At 44.3% G+C, this 18,719-nt stretch overlaps 1 protein-coding gene across 1 annotated transcript in view; it reads left to right on the top strand.

Moving 5' to 3' along the window:
* Nucleotides 1-15,285, top strand: part of Gmcl1 (germ cell-less 1, spermatogenesis associated) — a 41,836-nt gene extending 26,551 nt beyond the window's left edge. The window contains exons 10-13 of the mRNA XM_029478219.1: nt 2,366-2,478; nt 6,389-6,534; nt 9,518-9,605; nt 14,003-15,285. Of these exons, the coding sequence (XP_029334079.1) occupies nt 2,366-2,478; nt 6,389-6,534; nt 9,518-9,605; nt 14,003-14,131 (476 nt within the window). The 3' untranslated portion in view covers nt 14,132-15,285. The remainder of the gene's footprint in view (nt 1-2,365; nt 2,479-6,388; nt 6,535-9,517; nt 9,606-14,002) is intronic.
* The last annotated feature ends 3,434 nt before the right edge of the window (nt 15,286-18,719 follow it).

The raw sequence follows: 18,719 nt of genomic DNA, 5'->3' as shown, positions 1-18,719 counted from the left end.
AAAAAAAAAAAAAACCTTGACAGTTTTCAGAAAGCCTGTGAGCATGAACCCTGGCCTGCAGGAAGCTTTCCAGGCAGAGCCTCTGCAGACAGAAAACTGCAGCTGCTTGCTGCCCTCAGAATTCTGCCTGTCGGCCTCAAGTGCTGCTGTTGTCTGGCGTGCAGCAGACAGGATTCTAGACGACAGTGTTTTCACCTCATCTGACTGCCGTGACTTTTTAAACTGATACTTTTAGAAGGTATGATTTTTATNTTTATGCACGACAAAGCTCATTTTCATAGCGTNGTATGTTGCAGTATTATGGTTACTACGTAGATTTTGAAGGTATTTCCATTATGCTTACAGCTGCACAAAAGAAGCTTAAGAAGAAGGGTTGGGTGGGTTTGCTTGTTTGTTTGTTTTCCCCGCTCTCTTTTAACTCATTTTTACACACTAAAGAATTCCCCGAAAATAATAGCCTGTTGTAAGTTTCTGTCTAAACAGCAGATATATGAAAGTGTCCTAGAAATTCACAAGACATTTTTTTTGTTTTTGGTTTGGTTTGGTTTTTTTGGGATGAGATCTCACAGCAAGGTGATGGTAACTCATGCCTTAATCCCAGCACTTAGGAGGCAGAGGCAGGTGGCTCTCTGTGAGCTTGAGGCCAGCCTGCTCTATAGATTGAGTTCCAGGATAGCCAGGGCTACATAGAAAAACTCTGTCTCAAGTTCTCCTCCCCACAAAAAAAAGGACAGACAGGCAGACAGACAGACTGGGTCTCTCTATCTAGCTCTGGCTAAAGACAGCCCCTCAATTTTACAGACAAATAAAGAACCAGAAAATGAGTCAGTTATTTAGTGAAAATCAGATCTGAAGGTAGTGAATGGTGACTCTGTGGTACTGAGTATTGGCTTTAAGTTTAGGATGTTCTTTGTTGAGGGTTGTTAGGTTTTTGTTTTTTGATTTTTTCTACTTTGTCCTATCTCACTTAGCCGAGAGACATCTTCTATAAGTGTCTTGTTTGCTTGACGTGGGGAATATGTGTGTCAGCTGGGGCATAGCCGAGGGTCAACTACTAACCTATCTGCAGGATGTCCTAGGCCCTAGCACTACATGCAGTTTATACCGTGTGCCTGCATAGCCATGTTCTTTCCGCCCAGTATCTGCTCCAGTTGCAGGCTGCCAAAGTGTAAGGACTTTGTCTTATGATCCATAAAGCCTCCTTCAAGGGCTTCTCCCAGACTGAAGAGAATTATTTTTCTAAAACAAAAATGCAGTGTGTCACTTCTGCCTGAAGGCAAAACCAGGCAATACCATCTGATGTACTGAGTTGTTCTTGCCAGATACAGAAGCTTGGTAATGGGAGTGTTTGCCTCATTGCAGCTTTCTTTCATATGCCTGCAAAATGTCATACTAAAAAGTTGAATAGTCACAGGACACATGTGGGGACTCAGGAAAACTTGAGGAGAAACTCACAAGCAAGGCCTCTTCANCCACCTACCTACCCCAGCTGCCTCTAGTGCCATCTCATGTCACCTTAGCTCAGCTGACCAAATCCTGGCACATAGACTGTGCTGCTTGCATTCCTCCCTTACCAAGAACACAGTCTACCTGACCCTGTGGTGGCCCANCCTCTCCTCTCCTCNNTGNGTTTGTACCACACCTCTTCCCACAGGTCACAGCTACTGTGTCAAGCTCCCATTAACTTGAGCTCTCAGATACTAAGGCATGATTTGTTTATTACTCATTCTGTATCGTATCTTCAGTTTCATGATTAGAAATTGTAAAGTAAGGGACCAACTGAAGGAAAATAGAAAAAACTATATGGATTTTTCCTATGAAATATTGGTCTTAAAGAATTACATGCCATGAGAAACAGTTTGCATTTGAAATAGGTGACATCAAGACCCTGATGCTGAGCTGGCTGTGCTGGTGCGGACCTGTGATCCCAGCACCTNTGAGGCCGAAGCAGCAGGGAGTGCAAGTTAGAGGCTAGCCTCCTTCCTTGTATGGGGGAGGTGACACCAAACTATGCCTCATAGAAATATAGATTTAGTAGTTATACTTTTTAAGTATTAGATTTTCCTGGTAAACAAAATTTCTCAGATATTTTATTCTCTCTTTTCTGGTTTGACCGAGAATCATGGAAGTAATCTAGAAGTCAAATCAGTGAGACATTGACATTTAGGTCTGGTTTAATCAGTATATTCTTTTTCTTTTGTCAGTGCTGAGTGTGACTGTAGGGTCTGGTGCTTTCAGGTGAGCCCTTAGTCACTGAGCTACACCCAGGCCTAACAGATTACTTTATCCCAGTAAGAGTGCTCTCTAGCCAGTAGAAAAACTTTCCGTTCTTTTAAACTCAGTTTTGTCTTGTTTTTTCAATTAGTTTTCTACAAAAGCTCATGGTTCTTGTATCATTTTAGGCCTCAAGAAATCAATAAAGAAGAACTTGAGGGAAACAGCATGAGGTGTGGTCGGAAGCTTGCCAAAGATGGTGAGGTAGGTCCGGCTCTGGTCTGTATGTCTCAGGANTTGCTGAGGAAATTCTCTCATGCTCTGTACTTTCGTGTGTTTGCAGTTTTTCCTAATAATATATTAAAAAGTGGGCTCACTGAGGTATACATGCTATCTCTAAAGTCAGTAATTACATGTTCTTTTTAAAGTGGTTGAAGCACAGCNAGCAGATGCCTGGGGCTCCTGATGACCAAACTGTGCTTAGGGACCGGCACGGCTTGAGAAGACCCTGTTTATCTTTTCTGCAACGTGTGTCCTGAACACGGGTTAGAGCCGTGCTGCTCAGTAGTTCCTCAGTCTTGCCTGAGACCTTGGGTTTGGAGTCCAGATGAGAGGCTTGAGAGGGTCCTTCTGCAGTACGAAGTTGAGATAGATTGTATTGGAGGTGTTACATAGTCTAATGAGGTTCTGTTTGACAGTTACCCTAAATCAAAGCCATCTGTCCTCTTGGAATGCTCACCACACCAAAGAACTGCCTTTCTTCCTTACGTGGAACAAGGGTGCAGGTGCGTAAGGGAAAGGACTGTTCACTCTGCTGTCTGCAGAGAGCCTGCTCTCTGTGTTGTTTTAAAAGCAGCCTGTGGTCCATTAAATGGACTGTGCCGCCTACCTGTCATCATTTCCACCTTCTAGTTGCAGCCTAGTTTTTACCTGCTTCTTTTTTTCCCAAATTTACCTCCACTTTGACTTTCAAAGGTTTTTCACGCTTGCCTTCAGGGTTGTNGTAGGACAGAGGAGAGGTTGTCTTCTTCATCCTGCGTCTTGTTGCTTCATCCCTCAGTGGACTGCAGCTCCTTCAAAGCAGATGTGTCACCACCTGCCAGCTCTCCTGTCACCATCACCCGAGGGGCTTGGTCTCCTCCTCACTGCTCTTGTTCACAGGCCCGGCAGCTTCAACATCTGTATCACCTTCAGAAATCTCCATCTCAATGTCCTGTTTATAGCACCCACTTCTCTTTCTCCTTCTTGCCCTCTCTTCTCGGACTTGAACATGGTTTCTACCACACGGAGTTGCACAGTCTGCTTTTCTTTGCCTCTCACCTTTTTTGTCAGCTCACCAATTCTTCTTGACTAGTATTTTGTTCCATCTTAAAACCATTCCTTTGTGTAAGCCATTCCCTTGTGTAAGCCATTCCCTTGTGTAAGCCATTCCCTTGTGTATATTCAATTTCCCTTTCTTTTCCACTTTGAATGCTATCAGACTCATCCCAGCACAGCAAATCCCAATTCCTATAGACTCTGAATGAGTATCTCAATTAGGCTAAAATTTGTTTAGAGGTCTATCTTAGTTAGGTCTTCGGTTGCAGTGATAAACACCATGACTAAAAGCAACTTGGAGNGGAAAGGGTTTATTATTGTTATAGATAATTATTGATTATAGTCCCATCACTGAAGGAAGGCAGGGCAGGAACTCGAGCAGAGCAGGAACCTAGAGGCAGGAGCTGATGCAGAGACCATGAACAGAGGCTGCTTACTGGCTTCCTTCCCATGGCTTGCTCAACCTTCCCACTTACAGAACCCAGGACCACCAGCCCAGGGATGGCACCACCCACCACGGGCTGTAACTTCCCACATCAATCACTAAGCAAAAAACAAAAAAGGAAAAAGAAAAATTCCCTACAGCCAATTTGGTGTGGACATTTTCTCAATTGAGTTTCCTTCTCAAATGACTGTAGCTCGTGTCAAGTTAATGTAAAACTAGCCAGAGTGAAGTCAGAAGTGAGCACCTTTCCCCCTGGGTTTTCCCTCAGTGTTGTAACTGTGAACATCACCTGGTCTGTGGGACTCCATGGTAGTACCTATCTTTCTCCCTGTCTGAAGTGACTCTACCTTGTCAGCGTGTGAGGGCCACGCTGCTCATCTGACAGTTAGGTGGTGCCTTGCCTTTTCCCTGTGGTGAGAATCTGCACCCTCCTCCCAGCACTCTGCCAGCCTTGTGATATAGCACTGTGCTGAGCTGTCTGTCCTGTCTTTGTTCACCATCATGGTTTCATCTCATTTGGTTTTTCAAGACAGGGTTTCTTTGTGTTGCCCTGCTTGTCCTGGAGCTCACTCTGTAGACCAGGCTGGGCTTGAACTCAGAGATCCACATGCCTCTGCCTCCCGAGTGCTAGAATTAAATTTNTGTTCCATCAGCACCACTGGCATTGTTTCTCGTTCCCATTTTAACACTGCAAAGCCTGCAGCCCCCNCCTCCCTCTCACACGCCACCCATACTGCCTTCTGTGGCACTCACTCAGTCTGTAGCTGTGGGCCCTTAGAATTGTTCCTTGTCAGCACACGCACGTCCAGTTCTTGCTCAGTGTTTCTTCTGAGGTCCCTGCAGTCATTCCCAGCACTGCACTGAAACTGCTCCAGCTGTGTCGGTGANGACCCATGTGCAAGTGGAGTTCTGTTTTTGTTGCTCTTGGCAACCTTTTTCACTTATTCCCTGTTAGAGAGGGTGGTGGTTGTTGTTGTTTGGTTTGGTTTGGTTTTTTCCATTTTGCTTTCAGTTGTCTTCCTGCTTCATTGGGTGCTACTTCTAAAAAGTCTGCTAGATTCTTGTCTTCCTTAGTACTGCTGTGCCTGAGCTTCAGCTCGTAGCCCCTGTCTACATGCTCTCATGGATTCCCTTGCTGTTACAGCCTGTCTGCAGCAGTGGCTCTTGACTCCCACTGTGCATCTGTCTCAGATACCTAGAGCATCACAGCTGGAGCGTTCTTCAGCTCTCCCTAGATTTTTCCGCCTGGAGCAGAGTCTTTGTTCGTCTGTCATATATGCTTCAAACTGCGTTTATGTGGATACCTAGTTCTTTCCTTACATTCTTGGTGTCCATGAGAGATCCCTCAAGGATCACCCGTTAAAATGTATTTCATCATGTCTGTATTGATGACACTCAGCCCAGGTCACCATCTGTCCTGTCTGGGCTACTGGGAGATCCCACAGAACATTATGTTCAAACACAGTACACCGTACACCGTACACATACCAGTGTTCAGACTGATCCCAATTTCACTGTTACTTTTTGCATCATCTCTCCCACATAACATTCAGAGTAGTCTTTGAAAACATAAACTAGATNATGTGGCTTCCTTTTCTAGAATCTTCTCTTAGCCTCCNACACTTTCCCTTACCCAGGGACTAGGTGCACTTACTTTAGGTGCCTGACTGCCTCAGGGAACCCATCTGCGGTTCCTGTGCTGGCCTAGCCATAGAGCCCTCCTCACTATCCCTGATAAATCAAGCATGTTTTCACCCACAGAGATTTGGATTTGTTATCTCCCCCGCCCAGACAGGCCCCAGTCTACTCGTTGGCCCAACCTCCTCCCAAAAGCTCCTTGAGCTCCTCTACACATTTTTCATCAGGCTNGCTAGCTGCAAGTCCCCTGCTCCCTCCTGTCATTCTCCCGACCTTCCATCTCCTACATACTCATCCTCTGTCTAGAGGTAATATGTATCTCAAGAGTGTGATACAAATTCTACTGGGGTAGAAGTCTACTGACTGTTGTGCCTGCACTCCCTGGAGTTGAGCTTGGTGCAGTGAATACTAAATGACTGTTTAATCCAAGGTATACCTGCCCTTCCCACACTGCCTTACTTACTTCTCTGATTAACTGGTGTCTGAAGTGGCCTTCATGTGTCTGAAGCATTTTAAAGTAACCTCCTGGTTCCCTGGGCTGGGACTGCAATGTAAAGGGGCATATGGGATGAAGGTTGAGGAGTCAGGTCATAGAGACCATCTCTCTGTTTCTGTCAGAGCCCTGTGGGAGCAGCAGTGACAGAAGATCACTTGAGAATTTGAAGTGAAGGAAAGAAGAAAACAAAACAACAACAACAACAAAAAAAAAACATTGGACTTTTAATGTACGACTTGCTGATGTGATAAATTAAAACAATCTCTTGTATCTCGTAGTACTGCTGGCGCTGGACAGGCTTTAATTTTGGCTTTGACCTCCTTGTGACTTACACCAATCGATACATCATTTTCAAACGCAATACGCTGAACCAGCCATGTAGTGGATCTGTCAGCTTACAGCCTCGAAGGAGCATAGCGTTTAGGTAGGATGGCACCCCCACTTCCTACACACAGAAGGGTAAGAAATGAGGTAAAACCTTGACCACCAGTAAGATAGGTGTAGGACTTGGTAAGATGAAGTAAGTACTGGGAAAGTACTGGGAGTTGAGAGAACTCCCTTGCTTGAAACATGTCTCCATAAACCAGAGCGGAAGGTCTTCNGTGTCAGATAAACAGTTAGAGCAGGAATGATGGACACCTTGATTCTGGGTTTGAAACTGTCACCGTGCTATATTCCTAGCAAATAAAATGTGCTGAGGGAAACNGNGCTCTTGGAAAGCACCTGTTGGACGTGCTGTGTCCAGCTCTGCCTGGAAGCTAAGCTCACATTCACTTCCTGCATGTGGTGCTCTGCACTGATAGGAGCAAGTAGTTGAATGGTGCTATTTGCAAAAATCAACTCAAAGGGGGCCAAGCAGGTGGTGATGTGTGTAAACTTAGGAGACAGGCACAGGCAGATGTCTGTGAGTTTGAGACCAGCCTTATTTACATATGTGAGTTCCATGAGAGCCAGAGCTACATAATGAAGACTGTCTCCAAAATAGAACCTCAAAGNCATTTTAGGTAAGACCTAAAGTTGTTGACTCAGAAGATGATACAGGCAAAGGCTTTGCAACATTTGATTTGGTGTAGACTTCTTTGATCTGATGCCAAATGCACAGGCATCAAGAGACTTCATCCAGATTGTAAGTGTGTGTATCAAAGAACAGCATCGAGAAGGCAGGTGCAGAACAGGAGAGATCTGCAAGCAGACCATGGCCCTGAGAGGATTAGCATTCTGAGTACACAGCCAACCGAAACTACAACAGAACTGCCAGGTGTGGGAGCAAAGGTTTGTGGTTCCAGTGAGGTTTCAGACTAATTAGATAGTCCCAACTAAAAGGATGGGGCAGGTGGAGAGAGGGCTCCATGAGTAGGTTCTCTTGAGAGGACCCAGGTTCAGTGCAACACTCCCTCATTGTAGCTCACAACCATCTGTAACTCCATTTCCAGAGGACCCAATACCCTCTTTTGACATTTGTAGGTACTAGATAGGCATGTACACAGTACACTTATATATATGCAGGCAAAAAAAATTTTTTTTAAAAAGAAAGAAAAGAATAAAAGGACCCTCATTTGGGGCTAGAGATATGGCTCAGCAGTTAAGAACACTGGCTGCTCCTCCATAGGTCCTGAGTTCAAATCCCAGCAACCACATGGTGGCTCACAGCCAGATCTGATGCCCTCTTCTGCTGTGTCTGAAGATAGCTACAGTGTACTCATACACATAAAATAAATAAATCTTAAAAACAAAAACCCTAGTACACACAAATTACATTTTTATGATTAAAAACATAAAGATTAATAAGTGGCCAAGGCCATGATTAAGTAGCTGTGAAGCGTGCACAATACTCTGGGTTTAGTCCAGTAAAACAAAGCACCAAAGAACTTGCATAGAATTTCTCCAAAGGGCTGAGAAGATGGCTCAGCCAATATAGTGCTTGCCAGGCAAGCATAAGGACCTGAGATCACTCCACAGCAGCCTCCCAAGGACCTGGACTCCACAATCTGCACTGGAGGGGGGTGGGGGGGAAGACCTGAGGACATGGGCCCTGCTATTCAGTCTGCTTAGCCAAATAGATAAGCTCCAGGGTCTCAAAAAATAAGGTAGAGAGTGATAGAGGAAAGCCTATACTCTATACTCAGATGTATGCATACACCCCTACAAACACCAGATACACAGATTCTCCAGAGAAGATATATAATGTCTACCAAACAAAAAGATGCTTAACATCACTAATCACTAAGAAAAGTAAATAAAAACCACAGTAAAACCTGTGTCTAATCTTTTTATCCAAAGCAATAACAAGAATGGGAAAGGCTATAGAATAGTCAGGTCTTTGTCCCCTGCTAGTAACCTTGTGCAAAATGGTGCAGCTACAGTATAAAACAGGATAGTTTTCAAAAAATAAACAAGTGCTTTCCAGCCTACCAGTTGTGTTTCCAGGTATATCTCAAAGAGTCAGACTTAGATATGTATTCTCCCAGGCTTGTAGCAGCACTGCTCAAGGTAGCTGGAGGATAGGGCCAAGCTGTGTGAGCCTTGTCAGATAACTGGATAAACACAGGCAGTAATGCTCACACAGCAAAGCACTGGTCATCCTTATACAGGAAAGTCCAGCAGAGACCCTGTGAAGTGAGTTAAATGCATCACTGAAGGGCAGNAACCCTGCTTGCACTCATGCCCAGAACAGAAGAGGGTTTTGGGACAGAAAGTAAGCTAGAGGATGCCAGTTCTGGGGGGAGAGACGTGAAGCCTTGCTGCCTGGTGGGGATGGTGTCAGCTGGGGGGGTGGGGGCATGCTCCGAGGATGGGTGTGGTGATACCATTGCCACGAAGTCACATGGGAAGTGCAGTGTGCTGTGAGTCTTGCCAGAGATGAAAGGTCACTTTGAAGCTCTTATTTGGTTTTGGGTTTTGTTTGTTTGTTTTTGAGGCAGGGTTTCTTTGTGGCTTCCTGAAACTCACTCTGTAGACCAGGCTGGCCCAGAACTCAGAGATTCGCCTGCCTCTGCCTCCCAAGTGCTAGGACTAAAGGCGTGAAGTTATATTTATATAATAGAGTAGCACAAATTAGAGCTGTGAATGGTGCTGATTTACATGTTGAAAATACCTTTAAGGCCCTTTATAAAGGACTCACTCTCTGCAGGAGCACATTCCTATAATTGCATCACTCAGAAGTCGGAGGCAAGAGGATCAGGGTTCAAGGCCAGTCTGAGCTACATGAGATGAGACCTGTTCCTAAAGCCAGTCATGGGGCTGTACCTGTAGTAGCATGTTTGCCTCACGCTTGCACAGCCGAGCCTGGCTTCAGTCCACAGGAAAGAAGACTTCCAGGGAATAGCAAGGAGAAGAGGGGCGANTGAGGAAGGCCTTGTTTGCATTAGTCTTCACTTTAAAATTTGTATTTTTTTTTTTAATTCTAGATTGCGCTTGGCTTCTTTTGACAGTAGTGGGAAACTCATATGCAGTAGAGCAACTGGCTACCAAATACTGACGCTTGAAAAAGACCAGGTACGTGTGTGCTTCTGTGCTTGCCCCGCTGTACTGCTTGTGTACTGCATGTGTGCTTGCCGCTGTACTGTGTCTTATGTGTGTTTGCAGCCACTGATGCTCCTAAAACTCACATTAAAATGACAATAATTTGAGTGAGGATTTGTTGAAAATTTTAAAGTGAAGGTGAAAATACCCTGGCCACCTCTGTAGCACCGCCCTGATCCCGCACTGTAGATCTGTTGTCCTTGAACCAAAAATGTAAAACCCAAAGCTGTATTAAAGTTTGAGTATNGCAAGAAGAGTTCTATCATAAAACAGTATTTTCAATAAATATTACAAAAATTACCTGAGTCTTGTCTGTATGAATGTATGTATAAAATACAAATGAATCTATGTTCAGACTTTAGATATTCTAAAGTCTGGAAAAATACAAAATCTGACACTTTGGTCTCAGGCTTTTCAGAGGAGGGCTACTCTACCTCCTGAAACACAGAATGAGTCCATGGAAACAAAAAGATTATCTGTGAGGGGAGGAAAGAGTTGGTGGTAAGGAGATAATTACTTTAAATATCATCTTTACAGAGCTATGAGGGCTTTTTCTATCCTGTACATGTTCATTCGCTTCTCACAGTAGAGAGCCTGAAGATGCCTGACAGCCTGCCCATGCTCCTGAATAGGAAGGGTGTTTTCTGAAAGCACCTTAGATCTGTAGATGAGAGACGTCTGTAATAGTCTCCATATTGTCTCTGAAGTCACTTGTCATGTCTCCAAATGTGTGTGTAAAACATGAAATGTTAGGGTAAGGAGGTGAACACGTCTCAGGAATAAGAAGTAGTGCTCAGAGGGGAGGAAGGGGCTTTCTTTTAAAAGCCAACCGCATTGGAAACAGTCCTCTGTCAGCAAAGGACTTAGAGCCNTGCTCGTCAGATGGAGGAGCCTGCACTGAGGGTGACCTCGAGTGCCCTATGAAGCCTCTCAGCCTCTCAGCACAGTCCCACAGTGTGAAAGGGGACAGACAGATGGCCCAGGGCGGGGCTTGGCTTGCGTGAGAGACACCTGAGCTCGACTGCAGATCCGAAGAAGTGGCCGAGGCTGGTAGTACATGAGAATGTCCATTTCAACAGAAATGGGATGATGTCCTTCAAATCCCTGTCTTCCTGCATTGAAGTTCCCTGTTGGCTCTGGGACTACCTGGGACTTCATAACCAACAGCCACAGCTCAGAAGAGCTGGAAAGCTAAAAGACTGCAGGCCAAGTTAATCACACTTACCTGTTTATTCCTGTAACGCTTTTGTGCCTACTGTATGCTGGGTTGTATTTCCATGGTGGAGGGAATCCTCACTAGCTGTGTTAGTGTCGCCCAGTATGAGAGGCTATGGCATGGCCCCAGTGCACTGTGGTGCTGAGGGAGAAGCCCTCATCCAGGTTGCAGGGTTGAGAATGAGGTGATGACTGAGAGCTTAGGAGAAGCCTTCACTCGTGCTGATGGCTGACGGCTCGGGAAGCTTGTGCTGGAAGAGTGGGCACGTGAAGCCTCAGGTGAGCAAGAGCTGCTGGTCACTTCAGAACCGGAGGAGAGAATTAGAGAGAGTCCAGGACAGGTAGAGCTGCTGTGGTGGAGGCAGGTGAAGGCTGAAGGCTGAAGGCTTTGGTTGGTCAGTTCTGGTTTCCNTGTGTTACAGGTGCTCGTACTAGAAAAAATAAAAATACTGTAATTTAGATAAGTCACCTTTACTGGATAAAAATTGTCTCACTGTTTTTTACTATAAGAAATACACACATATCCGTACATATTTTTCTCTTATTTATTTGTATGTTTCTTAGTTTTAGTGCAGACTGGCTCTAACTGCTCATTCTNCTGCCTCAGTCTTCTGGTTACAGTATAGCAAGTGTGTACCACTACTCCTGGCAGCATGTATATTTTCTCATGGTCAGATTGCAGCCCTCTACAGAACATCCAGTAGAGTATTGCATGTGTTCTAATTTTTTACAGATGTGGAAAGTGAATTCAGGAACTGGAGAGGTGACTCAGTGGTTTAAGGGTGCCTGCTGCTCTTGCAGAAGCCATGGGTCCCGCAGCTCGCAGCNACCTGCAGCTCTAGTTCCGAGGGATCGAGTGCATGCACNCAGGCGCACACGTGTTTGTTTGATTTCTGGTGTAATTGGGTTTCTGTTTGCTGTTTGACTTCTGGGTAACTTGATAACTTCAGCAACATTTCCATGTATTGCCAGTCTTCAGTCTTGAAGATGACCTGCTCCTCTGTCTCTAATGACTTCTTTGTTTGGAGTGATTATTTGGATGAGGACTGTGTGATAGTCATCTGTATTTTTTTTCTGCTCCCTTATGACTTAATTTTTTACGTTAGATGATGTTTCTTTATAAGAGGATATGTCTTTGGTTTCATTCTAAAACTGTGCCAGGTCTCACTATGTGGTCCTGGCTGTCCAGAAATTCANTGTATGTGATGTAATGAAAGACTGGTGTATCAGATGTGGGCTAAGTGAGTGAGTAGATAGCCTGGTNAGATGTTCAGGAGCAAGGATGGCAAGTGAAGGCCATGAGCNCAAGTCTGCAGGGTGCTCGGCTCAGAGGGAAGGGATTAAAGATGCTTACCCCATGAAGGAGGCTCCAGTGGGGCTTAGATGGACTCTAGGCTAAACACAGCAGTAAGACAATGGAGACACTAGGCACAGCAGACAGTGTGGGCCCTCCATCTGGAAACAGGCCTTGCTGGAAAAGACCTGTGTGTGCTGTGGCCATGCAAGGTTTCCACAGCTTCACTTCCATTGTAGACCAGCAGGTGGCACTTCACCATGCAGGTGTTTCAGTGGAGGCATATGGTATGTTAAAAGCTTTGAGGATGCTAGAAGCCTCCTAGTGCATTAGGGATTGGAGACTGGGATTATTGCAGCTACTCAAAGGTTGGTGTGTTTATTTGGTTTCAGTCAGTGTCCATAACAGCTTCTCCTCTTCCCTGGAGTTAGCTCTTTGATCTACCCGAGGCCAGATTTAACTGTGCTTAGACCTCTGACATCTGGATTTCCTCAGAACCTTTGGTTTTTTTGTTTGTTTGTTTGGTCAGTGCACAATTGTGATTTTTTTCTTTATCATCAGTGTGCATGGCTTCAAAGATTGTCACTAAGTTTAGTAAACATACCTATGTTCAGGTTGCAGGGACAGATTTTGCCCAAGGCAAGGTGGCTNGGATGCATGCTGGCATTCCTATTGGCAGCACTGCTTTCCCAGCTGCCAGGATGACAGTGTTCCAGTTTTACTCCCTGAAATTGTCCTGAATATCACCTTACCTTTCAGGNGGAGTGCAGAGAAATCATAGGCTATATATGAATAAAATTTCTATACTTTTACCAAAATATTTATGCTNATGAAGAGTACAAAAGTTATGCTCTCTGCTGTGTGGTAGTGCATGCCTTTAATCCCAGCACTTGGGAGGCAGATANAGGCAGATCTCTGAGTTCCTGCTCAGCCTGGTCTACAGAGCAAGTTCCAGGACTGCCAGGGTTACAGAGAAACCTTGTCTTAAAAAGCAAACCAAACCAAATTATATCCTTAAAGCCTACTTTAGTCACTCATGTATTCTAGCTTTAGTTGATCTTCATGGGAATTAATGCTTCAGACTCTATAATTAAGCAGCACTTAAAGTATTCTCCGGAATATATATCATGACTGATACTTACAGTGTATGAGATGTTCCCAAGGGTTAGATGATGGGAATTGCTCAGTGTTGCTTCCTTGAAGAACTTCCTATGCTTTCTGTGGTCCTGGTGACAAATCTGTGAGATCCAAAAACATAGAAAGCATTAGTGGTGGTTCCCTTGTGGCTCTCACCACCAGTCTTCAGAGGATGTAGCTGAGCCTAGAATGTTTTTATATAATACACTATGTGCTGTGTTCTAGACACGATAGGACTTTAGCTAAGGGCAGGAGCTNTGGTGGTGATGACAGCAGTGACTCCCTTAGTCCAGTGATATGCTGTACTGGAGTCTTAGAACTGAAAGCGAATGAGCAGTTCACTGTGCACAGGGGTCTTAGCACTGTGCGTGTGCTCTGCCTCTGAGCTGTGTGCCCAGCCTCTCTGAGCTGTGTGCTAATAAAATATGCAGGAACTAGATACACAGTCTTAGAAGAATGAAAATAGCTGCCCCTGTTGAGGAGCTGGCTCTGTCAGCTTTAGTCCTTAGTGCCACCCCGTGACCCAGGAGCTAAACATTGAGGAAGATAGAAGTAACAAGCGCANGCAGGCAGCTAATGGGCTGGCTGGATGGGTGCAGCTGTGGCGAGTGCTTCATCCTGTGCTGCTTCCTCATGCTTATTTTACCCAACAGCTCAACTTACTAATGTCATAAGATGGCGCTACCTAGTTGTCATCAAATTCACTAATGTATNTGTCTTACAGGAGCAAGTGGTGATGAACTTGGACAGCAGACTTCTGATCTTCCCTCTGTACATCTGCTGTAACTTCTTGTATATATCACCAGAAAAAAGAACTGAGAGTAATCGTCACCCAGAAAACCCAGGACACTGAGGCACTCATCGGTGGCCAGTTTTAACTTAATGACCTACTGCGTTCACGTCCAAGGTGACTAACAGTGACCAGCCTTATGAACTGTGGGACGCTGGAGATGTCCTCACCTTCATTACATTTCTATGCACATATGAAAAAGTATTTTAAAACTAAGAAAGCATCTGTCAAACCATGTATGTTAAAAGGATATCAACTCTTGCTTTAATTTAGTAGCAGTAGAAATTGCTATAGGTAAATTTCTCATTTCTTTGCAACAAGATACAGATTTAATTTTGAGCTTGAATTTCGATCCTATCTAATGTTAGTGAGTTTACTCATCTGTAAATGTGTTCCTGTTTTGTTAAGAGAATGCTAAGGATGGAGTTTGAGTGGCCAATCATAAATGCTCTTTCAATTGGTGCCTTTAAAGCTGTCCTTTCATTTGTTCAGCCACCCGGTGAAGTCTTGTGTTCAGCTGAGATCCTTTCCAGAAGCCTCTTCGTTTTAGCCGTCAGATCCTTTGTCATGGTTTGGGAGACTAAGCTTAGGAGTTGGCTTTGGTTCGTTTTTCTTTTTTCTTTTTTTATTCTAAATATAAGCATTTTCATATTTTTTTAAACTTTAACTTTCCTACAGTTTTAAATGACAACAAGAATCAGCTTTAGGACTTGAAATAAACTTGAATAAGGGAAATCAGTTTGATTCTGAGGATATTCCTTCGCCTTACGTGCATGGTCTTGTCTGGCATTCTGTGTACTCTTATGTTATGAATTATTTATGTACAGCTACATCTTCACACATTTTCATATTCTCTGATAGTTGGAATTTATGTTCAAATTTTAGTTGGGAATCTTGTTTCCTATTAAGCTCAGGACTTTATAACCTCTGAACTGAGTGCCTTTGAGTCACATACATAAGTAGATTTCATGGTGAATGTACAGGGGGAGCTGGGAACAAAACAGTCATGTTAGAACAACTTCTTTTGTCAAGAATAAGATGTATGCTCATCCTGATGTGTATGTATCGGTTCCTTGTGTTTATTGCTATTGAAAATAGCCCGGATCATTGTCCTCCAGTCAGAGTAAGTGCTTTTGTGGTTGATGTGTGGTTTTAGTATTTTTTTAAATTGGAATCATTTTTATGTATCTATTCAAATAATAAATGCTCATTTGGAAAAGGAATATGCTCCTGTTTAAAGTGAACTTAAAAAGCTTATTGAAACTAGTTTTTTTAGTTTTGGTGTTTTTTTCAAGATAGGGTTTCAAGATAGCCTTGGCTGTCCTGGAACTCACTCTGTAGACCAGGCTGGCTTTGAGATCCACCTGCCTCTGCCTCTCAAGTGCTGGAATTAAAGGGGTGTGCCACTATCACCTGGCTGAAACTAGGATTCTTTTTTTCCCAAGTAATTGGTTCTTTGTGTTTGTTTTCTTTTTTTGTTTGTTTGTTTTTTTGTTTTTTTTGTTTTTTTTGTTTTTTTTTTTTTCGAGACAGGGTTTCTCTGTGTAGCCCTGGCTGTCTTGGAACTCACTCTGTAGACCAGGCTAGCCTCGAACTCAGAAATACACCTGCCTCTGCCTCCCAAGTGCTAGAATTAAAGGCATGTGCCACCACGCCCGGCTGCTTGTTTTCTTTTAAAGCAGGATTCTGTTAAGACTAGGAGAAAAAACAGCCANGCTGGAAAACTGAATCAGCGGCTTCTGGGAAAGGAGCTAGAAAAGGGAGAGAAAGCTTGCTCTGAGTTAGGTCCTAAGGCAGGCAGCCTCAGCTGTGGAAGGCTGCAGGACAGACTTTGGTAGATCTAGCAGGCTGCAGATCTGTCTGGTAGGAAGACAACAAAATGTAGAAAAGAAAGGTTTAGCTAGGCTCTTACTCTCCAACACGCAGCATCTACTCCTGCCTGCTTTTAGCTTTGAATGGTTTCACTGGTGGCTTTTCTCTGCTGGCAGTCAGTGACAGGTTCACAAATTATCCTGTCTTTCAGAATTCCACTGCTGTCAATGCTTCCTCCCTCCTAGAATTGTAGTCTGGAGATTCCTAAAGCAGTGGTTGGGTCAGTGAGAGGCTACATTTCTGACTGTGCACCTGGCTGTGATTATCTCTCTCCTNCTGCTCTTTTCTTTCAGAAGCATAAGAGATTCTTTACTCTTTATATGTTAAGGAAAAAACAAAAAAACAAGAAAACAGATAAAGCACACATCTGTAATCCCAGCACTAAACAGGCTGAGGCAGGAGAATCTCAAGATTTTGGGCAGCCTGGGATGCATTGCAAGACCCTACTTTAAAACATCATCAACAGAGAACAAAACAACAACGACAAACAACTATACTCAAATATATTTTTACAACTCTTGGAAATGAAAGCGTAAATATACCAACAACAAAGATGACCTCCTTTCATTTAGGTCACTAGTCAGGGTGGTTCCTGTTGGTTAGCGCACTCTCCTGGTCACTGTCAACTTACAAAGCGTCAGCAGTGTCAGGTGACAGTAACCATTGCATATGGGGACTTCATATTTGTCAGTCCTTCTACATAGCCTCTGCCAAGTTCTGGGTGAGTTGGGTTTTTATTAAATGTTAAAGCTAGAAAGCTAGCCACCGACAATAATTTCTTTGTCTATTATATCAGTTAAGAGAATATATTGTATTATATTTTTAGATTATATATTATTATATATTATATGATAATATATAATTATATATATTGTATTATATTTTTAGATTATATATATATATATTTTTTTAGAATTATTTATGTATATAAGTACACTGTAGCTATCTTCAGTCACACCAGAAGAGGGCATCGAATCCCATTACAGATGGTTATGAGCCACTGGGTGCTAGGAATTGAACATGGGGACCTCTGGAAGAGCAGTCAGTGTTCTTAATCACTGAGCCATCTCTCCAGCCCCCATATTGTAGTTTCATCCTGAATTATTACAGAGGGACATGGACACATGCACACACACACACACTCCCAGTCCTTTCTAAGAATTTACCTTGAGCCTTGGCAAGAGAGTAAGCAAATGAAAGCAGCACTGGCCGCTAACTTCTNGGGTTAGCTTTTCTTCACATGGGCTCTCTCTGGTCCAAGCTGGCCTCAGACTGGAGATNTTTGTGCCTACACTTCCCAGTGTCCGTGCCTCCCAAGTGCTGAGGTTACATGCCGCCCTGCTCAGTACANCCTGGAAATGTGTTCCCTTATGCATTAGAGTTGGTAAGTGTGAGGTGTGAGAGGTGGNTAAGCCCTTTGTGAGCCAGTGCAGCTTTTGTAGAGTGGTGTCCTACCTTTGTCCTTTGTCGATCTCACGCCACATGATGCACTCCGGCCCCTTGATACCAGAACCTCCATGGGTTNGCACTGTAAGGTACCCCATCTCTGCTATCATACTCAACAGACTGCAACACCCACCCAGATTCATAGCCTTATCTCCAGGGTGTTTTTCTTTAATTAGTCTCTCTGTATTACCACAAATTGTCCTCCGAAAAAACCCAAGTCTACTTCTCTCCCCCACCCCTAAAACTTTGCAGAGGCACCACATGGGCCCTCAGGTCACCCTAGGTCTCACCTCCATACCCCCACCTCTTGCAAAGACCCTCCCCAGCTCACATTTCCCCTTGTTTTCTGGCTGGCTTCTACTCCTTTCCTTCTGGAAGCTCTTGTGCGTGACCCTCCCCTCATCTGTGCCTTCCTGCTGTCCTGTTCCTTGTGGCTACGCTTCTGTAATGCTTCTTGGTCTGTTTCCCTCTCACGCCCACACGCCTCTCAAACTTCAGTACCTTTGATATCTAGATATGCAATGTATGTGAATAGTGTGACTAGTGGTGATGTTTTATTTTCTGATATTTCCACACCTCGTACTTTGCTGAGAGGGCAACCACCTTTTAAGACTCAGTGCTAGGGCACCCGTGGACTCCCTTCACATGTGCGTCTACACAGAGCAGCCAGTCCAAACCTTATTTCCCCAACCACGTCTTTTAATTTTGTTAAAGGTTGATGCATGTGTATAAATGCGTCCCCTGCATGTGTGCATTTCGCAGTGTGTGTGCCTGATGTTGGGCATTGGATCTCCTGGGATGCAATCATGAATGCTTGTGAACCACCTTATGGGTGACTGGGAACTGAGCCCCAGTCCTCTGAAAGAACAAGTGGTCTTAACTGCTCAGCCATCAGGCCAGCCCCGTTGTCTCTTTAGGCCAACTGTCAGGCCAGGCCAGTGTTCCCTCATGGGCTAGGTACCAGATGACACAGACCACACCTCCCAGGGCCTGCTGCGAACTAGCTGTCTATCGCTTGACTTTGGGAAATGTAATGGATGGTGTTGATTGTCACCTCAGTGGGATTTAGAATCACCATGGAAGTCTACTAATCTCAGCATATCTCCTTGTGGGGGGTTATGGCTATATGAGGTGGGGTGNGGGGTGACCTTCCTAAATACAGGCAGTGCTACTCTGTGACTCAGAGTCTTGGACTGTACAAAAAGGAAGACGGCTGAACCTACAGCATTCAACATTCTTTGCTTCCTGACTACAGATGTGGCTGGAACCAGCTACCCCAAGTTCTGTTGCTATGCCTCACCTGCCATGCTGGGCTCTGCAGTGGAACTTTGAG

This window comes from Mus caroli, chromosome 6 (genome assembly GCF_900094665.2).
Source record: "Mus caroli chromosome 6, CAROLI_EIJ_v1.1, whole genome shotgun sequence".
Classification (NCBI taxonomy): domain Eukaryota; kingdom Metazoa; phylum Chordata; class Mammalia; order Rodentia; family Muridae; genus Mus; species Mus caroli.
This window is presented reverse-complemented; position numbering and strand designations above follow the sequence as displayed.